General features: G+C 38.7%; 2 protein-coding genes across 2 annotated transcripts in view; one reads left to right on the top strand and one right to left on the bottom strand.

Moving 5' to 3' along the window:
* Positions 1-670, bottom strand: part of LOC119426705 (ATP-dependent zinc metalloprotease YME1L1) — a gene marked incomplete in the record, with an annotated part of 8,221 nt that extends 7,551 nt beyond the window's left edge. The window contains 1 exon segment of the mRNA XM_037694286.1: positions 451-670. Within this exon segment, the coding sequence (XP_037550214.1) occupies positions 451-475 (25 nt within the window).
* Positions 671-1,214: 544 nt separating this feature from the next.
* On the top strand, positions 1,215-8,018 carry mastl (microtubule associated serine/threonine kinase-like). The gene is made up of 12 exons (XM_037693839.1): positions 1,215-1,382; positions 1,478-1,615; positions 2,635-2,774; positions 2,860-2,948; positions 3,031-3,137; positions 3,235-3,394; positions 3,492-3,640; positions 3,851-4,894; positions 4,977-5,118; positions 6,057-6,170; positions 6,282-6,383; positions 7,861-8,018. The coding sequence occupies exons 1-12, from the start codon at positions 1,215-1,217 to the stop codon at positions 8,016-8,018; spliced, it is 2,511 nt and encodes an 836-aa protein (XP_037549767.1).
* The last annotated feature ends 1,002 nt before the right edge of the window (positions 8,019-9,020 follow it).

Below are 9,020 nucleotides of genomic sequence, written 5' to 3'. Positions count from 1 at the left end.
ATAAGATTTGATGGATTTCAAATGGATCTGCTAATAGAACAGTGGGTCAGGAGTCAGTTCAAAGTGAGGTTCCCGTGCATCCAACTGATCCATTGTTTGATAATCAAAAATGTACAATAGCTCTGGTTTTCTCTGGTCTTTCATCCCATATGGGATGATAAAATTAAAACATTAACTCTCTGTGTTTTGTAGTGCTCAGAAATTAGACAAAATGACGCAAGCACCAGCTGAGTTGGAGACAGTGCGGCACCGACATGCTAGATGTTAGCATTAGCTAAGCTATACTGTGACCAACAAAAACAAAAGTAAACCTCTACAGAAGCCACTGGCTGTTATCATAGCATTTCACTACAGGTAACGCAAACCAAATACCTGAAAATGTTATCAGGCAAACACACATTAGTGAACCGCGGTGAGCCAAAATCAACCATCCGAGTGTGCTTACCTGAGGTAATGACGTCGATAACGAAAACATTTTGCTTAAAAAATACACCAAAATATGCTCTTAGCTGGTTACTGTGTAAAGACAAACCCTCTTTTTAAAGCCAATAAACGAATCCTCATCAGTGTGGTGTCCTTTTTTGTTGTTCTTGTTCCACAACTTCAAGTACTTACGCAACTTTAACAGCTAGCTACGGCAAATGGATTCTCAGGCTTCTGAGCCTGAGGTCAAATGAACTACAAACCTACCGGTGTGTCACAGCTAGCTAGCAAAAATTGCGTCACGGACGTGCCATGATGGTCACGTATGCCGTAAAATATCTAAACTTAAATTGAAATGATTAGCTAAAATACAAGTGTATTTAAAAATACAGTTGACAACTTACAAAACTAGGTTAACATTATTAAGTCAAAAGCTAGATTTTCGTATCTTTCTCGTGGTTTTTCGTCGTTACCATTGTCGTGACTGCCTGAATAAAATGTAAACTTTGTATATTACACAGCCTGCAGGATTCGTTATGCCGCATCAAAGATAAAAATGTAATTTACTTTATATTCCGTTTATATTAAATATTGGAATGATACACACCACTTTTTTCAATTTTTTTACAGGCATATTTTTAAGTTACTAAACAAGCATCAAAGGACCCCGTGACAGGGCAGGAAATTCAAAAATTCAAAACAAACAGAATGTTGTTTTGGGATGCAGGTGTTTACTGTGACATAGCTGACTGTCTCTGAGCAAGACTATTTTTAATTTAAGCTGTTGCATAATGGAGATAGAGGAAAAACGCAACTCGGTTTCAAATGTAAAAGCTGTGGAAATTCCGAAGCCGCCTTCGATCGACGATTTCATCGTTTTGAAACCGATTAGCCGCGGCGCCTTCGGCAAAGTCTACCTTGCCCGGAAGAAGTGCAGTGCGCGTTTATATGCTATTAAAGTGAGTATATTACTTTTTGGTTCTGAGTATTTAACACGATTTAAACTAAATCTTTTCTTTTTCACTGAATTTTAACTGATTTTTCTCTCTGCCAGGTGATGAAAAAGGCAGAGGTGACTGACAAAAACATGGCGAGCCAGATGAAGGCAGAGAGAGACGCGCTCGCTCTCAGCAAAAGTCCATTCATCGTTCACCTGTTTTATTCCCTTCAGACAGCCACCAAGATTTATCTGGTAACAGTGAATGATTGTGTCAAACAATTCAAAATTAGTTTCTTCTAATCATTCGATTATAGTTTTATTAACACTAGCACTGCACCCTGCTTTGATTGGCATACAGATATATTAGGAGGAATTAAAACTGGAAACTGCAAAAGTCAGAAAGACTATTTCACCTAACGTTTATTAAATATATGTTTATTATTATTACTCTCAGAAGCCTATTATTATTAACACCTCATATTTTTAATTTGGTGGACAGACCCACCCTTTCTCTTGATGGAAAACATCTGGTGCTGTTTTTATTTTTTATTTTTTTGCTTTGCTAACTTTCAGAGACCGTAATGTACAATTATTTGTTTGAAAATTTCTGTACTTTTAAAAAAAAAATGCTCAAATTGTTCTGTACTGTAGCATTCTTGTCAAGCAACATACTTTACCAGATTATTGTTTTAATTACTGATATGCGCCTTTTGACAGCTTTGTGGACATTTTTTGTGTGATCTTTATATATTTTTTTTATTTTTTTTTGTCAATTTTATGCCTTTTGCAGTTTAAATAACTTAGCAAATTATTTAACTGAATTTTATATCTTAAATATTTCCTGCTTTGGAGATTTCTTTTAAAGTTTTTATCAAACAAAATATGTACACAAAAGTGCTAAGATGATTTGCACTTACCATAAATCTGTTGTGCACATGATTAGATTTGGTCTAAAATCAGGTTTTGCAGGTGTTATAAAATAAACAACAAATAAATAATAGAAATATATTTTGTTAGTTTCATCATATACAGTGAATACAAATTATTCCAATTATTATTATTTTTTAGAACTTTTGAGCTCCACTCATATACTGTAATTGTAAAAGTAAATTGTGACAAGAATATTTCTTATGCACACAATTGACCACCAGTACATATTTATTTTGCAGCAGAACTATAGAAGTCCCCTGACCTAAAGTACTCTTTTGAAACTTCAAATGTTTAAAAAGTTCTTGTTAAACAGCTTTTAATCTTCAGATTCTTGTTCCCAGGTAATGGAATACCTGATTGGCGGAGATGTGAAGTCTCTCCTTCATATTTCTGGTTATTTTGACCAGGATGTGGCTGTAAAATATATCTCGGAGGTTGCAATGGCTTTGGACTACCTCCACCGCCACGGCATAATCCACAGGTATGAATGTGTACAGATTAAATATATATTACACTGATTCAAATCACTTTGGGACTGGAAATATGTTTGAGTTTTACTCTTTCAGGGACTTGAAGCCAGATAACATGCTCATATCCAATGAAGGGCACATCAAACTAACAGACTTTGGTCTTTCAAAAGTGAAGCTTGACAGAGGTACGCATTGATTTCATCTTGAACAAACCGTGACCATCACACGCTAAATTCATGGCTTCTGTTTGGTTTCTGATTGAAACAGAGCTGAGTCTTATGGATATTCTTACCACGCCATCTTTGGCGAAACCAAAAAAAGATTTCTTCCGCACACCGGGTCAAGTTCTCTCCTTAATCAGCTCCCTTGGATTTGTAAGCAAAAATATCTAATTTAAAAAAAAGGTGATTCTTTTTTTTAAATTTTTTATAACACATGTGCATAACTTTCTTGTCATTTCACTAAATGTAGAACACGCCTGCAGGAGATGGTAAGCGTCACTTCAGCGCCTCGGTTGTGTCCAGCCCAATGTCCTGCAGCAAAATCAAACCAAAGAATAACTCTCTCAGTTCTTCTTTGAGCAACAACAAAGATCAGCTGTTTTCTCCAGCAGGCCACATTAGTAAGTTGGGTACGTCATAAACGGACAAACCAGAGTTCATGAGTTATTCACATATTGTTCTGTGCCGTCATCCATTGGAAGTTTTATCTGTGCTTTGCTTTTGTAGGACCTAAAAGTAGAGTGTTTAGTTCTCACAACCTGGCAAAAAACTTGACGCCAACGTTGTTGAAAACTAGAAAAAGGTTTGAGACGGCGAGTGGAGGCAGCACCTCCGACACGGAGGGTGGCATCAGTCCACTGTGGGAGTGTGAGGAGGTGAGTGATTGTGATTTATAGATATTTTATAGTTGAAAACAAACTTCACAATAAAATATATTGGACCACATATTATACTGTAAATACAAATAATGTAATTTCTAATATAAAATAATAATTAAAAAAATATTTATATATATATTTTAGATTACCGGTACTTGTGTTTTTACTGATTTTTGTTTTTTCTGTCCTTTATTTTTTTCTTTGAAGAAAGAAAATGAATGCATCAATAATCAGAGAATGAGAGGGCAGTCCAAATCCAAAGGATCTGAACAGGCTCAAGAACCCACAGAGTTAGACACCATTGGCGTCTCTACCAAGGTGTCCAGCAGGAAGCCAAAAAAGTCAAATTCTGACCATTTTCAGGATACAAGGTCTCAAAGAAAGAAGCCAACGTCTGTCCCTGGAGCTCCGGAGGACGTTTGTCCATCAGTGAGAGATGACTGCCAGCTTGCAGTCCCCTCATCTGTTAAAAGGACATTTTCAGAAATAGAAAGTAGTCCAGAACCACTGGAGAGCCTAGCTAAAAAGAGAAACACGGACTACAAGAGATTCTTTGATATTCCAGAAGAGACTGCTAGGAGTCACACTGGTCTGACTGGGACGTTTTCCACCTTCCAAATAGGCGAGGGAGCTGAACACCAGAGTCCGAAGCGGTCCAGTCCCATCGCTGTGGCCAAAAGTCTATTCAGTGAGCTGGAGGAGCCGATGGAGGACGTGTTTGAAGGTGGTGCTGAGGACATGTCACGTTTAAGTTTCACCTCACCACTTCCTGAGACAGGGAATGTTTGCAGGAACTTGAGCCTCAACTCTGACGGATCCATGCATGACACCTCCCTCATCCTGGACGGCCATGAATCTGTTCTCCAACCAAACAAATTAACAGAAAATTCACTTTTATCCGAGGAAAATGAGAAGAACAAGAACTCCTCAAATACCGAATGTGTTGCCATAGTAACGCCTACACTTGGTCAGTTTGGGCGAAAAGTTGAACCTCACAGTTCCCTCCTCAGCCCGCTGCCCGGTCTTGTTCGAAGTGTTGCGCGGTCCTCCTCGTTCCTCAAGCCACGAAACGGCGTGGTGTTCCGCAGTTACTGCAGCTCCATTAACCGCTCCAACATATCTGGAGTGTCCAGGCTCAGCGTTGGATCTCTGGAGCCGATGGATGCGTCCACATCGGCGTCTTATCACTCGGCATTTGGGGGTGCGACGCCCGTGCAAAGAAAACCAAACTCCTGCAGTTCTGTTTTTCAGGTTGGTACGCTGGGATAACAAACGAAGGTGCACTGTTGAGGAAAATTTCACTTTTTTTTTTTTTTTTCACTTCTCTCTATAGACTCCTCAGCCCACGTCGACCTCCCACACTCCTTACAGGACTCCAAAAAGTGTGCGGAGGGGTGCGCTGCCTGTTGAAGGGGTGCCAATTTTGGGAACCCCGGATTATTTGGCTCCAGAGCTGCTTCTCGGAAAACCACACGGTAAAAGAAGAAACCTCTACAAACATAAACTCTATAATATATCCCACTTCCAATGTACCTGTTATGAAGTAGCGTTACGTTGCAGCTCTTTCTGACAGACCTTCCTTTTGTAGTTTCAGCAAATGGTCAGTTTGGTAAGTTTGTGACATTCTTGCTTTAATGCAAGCGAGCCTGCATGCCCCCCTCCCCCCCAGGCTGCTAATGCATTAGAGAAAATGAGCTGATTCCTCCCATCATTTTCCCATCCTCACTCTCTCTGCCCTTTGGATCTGTGAACAAACTGTTGGCCTGGATAGAGGGAAAGGGCTGTGGTTTAAAGTGTATATTTAAATATATTTTATTTTTGAGAAAAGTCTCATAACATTAAGCTAACACTGATGTTAACGGGAATGTGGAGGCTGATGTGCTTCTTAACAGGACAGGTGGTTTTTTTTTCTGCCTTTGAAATCTATAGGTTTGGGGTCAGTGTTCTCAGGCTTTTGCATAAGTTGCACGTACTGTAGATAGTCTGTTGTGCAAAGCTTTTTTTTTTTTTGCAATCTGATTGATCACATGAACTATCCAGTTTTCAGTATTTATTTATCAGAACTCATAAATGGTGACAATTTAAACTGTTGCAATTGTTGAGTAGCAGAATTTCAAGTTTAAACCTTTTATTAGTCATAAATATCAGTATTTGTGTGCAGTAGGCTCAATTCTCATGAGTCGTTACGACAGCTCCAAATACCTGTTGTCTGCATGCACGTTAAAGTGAATCATTGCTGTCATTATTCTCCAGCCGCACATGTGAGTGGAGGAGTGCTAAACTGAATCACTTCATGCTTAGTCTAATGGAGTTTCTGCTTCAACCACTGCAGTGCAGTCGGTTCACACTAACAGGAGGGAGAGGTTTGTAACCTGCTGCAGCTCAGAAATCGTTCCTTTTTACTGTCAAACAGATTGCATGGTGGACTGGTGGGCGCTCGGCGTGTGTCTGTTTGAGTTCCTCACAGGTGTGCCACCGTTCAACGACGAGACACCTCAGCTGGTTTTCCAGAATATCCTCAACAGAGGTGGGTTTGTTATAAACCTCAAGACAAAATCTGCTTCATGGAGCCCAACGTTGGGGCTCTTTAACGGTCTTGCTTCTTTTTGCTACCTGACTGTCATTTTCTTTTCTTTAGACATCCCCTGGCCTGAAGGAGAGGAAGAACTGTCGGCAAACTCGAGGAATGCAATTGAAATCCTGCTCACTATGGACATGACGAAACGTTCTGGTCTAAAGGGTAGGAGACAACTTTTGACAAATGTTTTTGGAAATTCTTTTATTGATCTTCATATTTTTTACACATTCATTTTTAAGAGCTGCGGTGTTGAACAGTTTTTTTTATGATACCCATCTTTCAGTGGCTTTTTTTGTAGTAAGATCTTTGTCATGTCTGCCTGATTTTAAACAAACTGTGGTACATCTAAACCAGATTCTGTCATGGTTCTGGTATGTGAAGAAGTCTTCCAATATTTGTTTTTTGTGAAATTACTTTTAAAATTAGTTTTTTTGTTGATGACTTCTGGGCAAAAAATAAGTAAAAAAGGGATTATTTAGGCACTATATTACTGTGGTTTACTTCCATATGAAATTAAATTTTGCAGGCCATTGGATTTTTTTAATGTCAATTCTGATTTGTCTCAAAAGTAAACTTCTCATTTCAATTTTGACCGTGTTCATAAAACAAAGAAAGAAAAAAGCGTACATTTTTACCAAAACAACACCAAGATAACAAGCTTTTTTTCTGTCACTGGACATCTTTAAATATCATCTTCCAGGCTAATAAACAGCAGAATTTGTTCCAATAGAATCCAGTCAGATACACCTGATTAAAGATGTTGCATTTTTAGTAGCCTCATAGACCCATCCTTCTTCTGACAGTATTTTAACACCTAAAATTTAATACCAATAATAATAAGTGAAATCTGCAAAGTAGTGACGTTATATTTATTTTAGTATTTATATGTATTAAGACTTAAGAAGAAACTCTTCCCACACTCTTGCAATGTTCTAAACTTTTAAACCTACATCCCTGTTTCGACGGATCTACCCTGCTGGTTCTGGTCGGCTCTCTGGCTCGGGGCGGTGGGCTCCAGCGAGAAGCCAGACCCACGGCTGTGTGTCCCCTGCTAGGAGGTCCTTGTGGTTGGCTACCAGCTCTCAGATTTGCCGATGGGTCTGGTTCTGGTCCGGTGCCCGGTGGGTTCTGTGCGGCTCTCTGCATCCGCTGGGCGCTGAAGTCACTGTAAGGGATTGAACTTTTTCGGATCAGATCAAAACTTTCCCTCTATGTATTTCAGCACAAGGCAACGGGACTTCTGGGAAATGTAGTCCTTATGAGTGTTGATGCAGACTTATTGAGATAAAACTACAAAATGGCAGTGCCTGTCCTAAGTATTTCATTTTTTCGTTAACTTTTCACTCTACAGTATCCTGTACTGTAGTACGTAGTCCACGAAAGTAGAACCACGAACCAGCGAAGGACTACTGTACCTAACTTAAAATATTTTCTTACCATCTTAAGGTTCCACTCCAAAGTAGAGCAAACAAGCCTCATGGCTGATTCTTGAGTGTTTATGTTCCAGAATAAAACTGTTTTTGTGCCTCAGTCATCCTTCAAACCACTCATGCTGAAACTTGTCTGTCCACTCACCTGCTGAGGAACTACACTGAATGTGTTGTGTTGTTGATTATTGTGGGTTTTGAATTTCCACCAGAACTCAAGTGCCATCTGCTGTTTGAGGGTCTGGACTGGGACAACCTGCAGAACCAGCCGATGCCTTTCATACCTCAGCCCGAGGACGAAACAGACACCTCGTATTTTGAGGCAAGAAACAACGCTCAGCAGATCGCAGTGTCTGGCTTCAGTCTGTAGCTCCGGCTGGAGTATTTATTTTTCTTTTTTTAACTGCACTGATTAAAAATTTAGTAGTAATGACAAAAACGGGATCATATGAATAAATGTTTGTTTGATTCTGATTGGTTCTCTGTTCTCTAATTCTTTAAAAGTACTTTAGGTTATGTGCAATCACTGGATGTATGTGCAAGTTATATACTGTGTAATTATTATTTTTTTAAATTGCAGTGTTACTTAATATGTTTGCTCTTTTATGCTTTATTTGTTTTTGTATATATGTTTGGGTTAATTTGTTGTGCAGATTTTTCTTTTGTTCAGTTACCCTGCTGTTTGTTGACTGGTTGGGCGAGCCCCATAGACTTCTTTTTGAAGGCTGCAACCCTGGTGAATCAAAATATTCATGAGAACTTAGTTTATTAATATCTATTTTGTCCGCATTTACTGTCAATATCTTACTTTTTTTTTTAACATTTGTTTGGCGGTGTTTTTCAGATTCTAATGGAAATTGCTGCTTTTATGTCTTTTTGATTCCCACACTACAAGTTGACCTTTTTGAGTTGTTGTTTTATCAGGTTTATTCAAAGAAAAAAGGTCAAATTTATCAATAAATTGTCTGTAATATGTTGCACCTTGTAGAGTTTTCCTACAACATCAAAATACTTTAAATAAACTATACATTCTTTAAATGGTATATTTGTTTTGAAATGTTTGTGAAACTTGTATAACTTCATCACAATATGTTCTGGAGGCAGGACGCTGTGTTCTGTTGACGGGGGTGGGGGCTTCACCCTGCTTGTATAATGGTAGAGGAAAGTGATATTTATCTAATAGATTCCAGTTTGTTCATGTTAATAATGAATCATCTGGATACACCAGAGTAAGTCATGGAGTTCCTCAGGGGTCAGTGCTTGGACTGGTTCCCTTTACTTTATACAGGTCCTTCTCAAAAAATTAGCATATTGTGATAAAGGTAATTATTTTCCATAATGTAATGATAAAAATGAAACTTTCATATATTTC

The sequence above is a fragment of the Nematolebias whitei genome, chromosome 20 (assembly GCF_014905685.2).
Source record: "Nematolebias whitei isolate Nwh7 chromosome 20, NemWhi1, whole genome shotgun sequence".
In the NCBI taxonomy this organism is placed as follows: Eukaryota; Metazoa; Chordata; class Actinopteri; order Cyprinodontiformes; family Rivulidae; genus Nematolebias; species Nematolebias whitei.
This window is presented reverse-complemented; position numbering and strand designations above follow the sequence as displayed.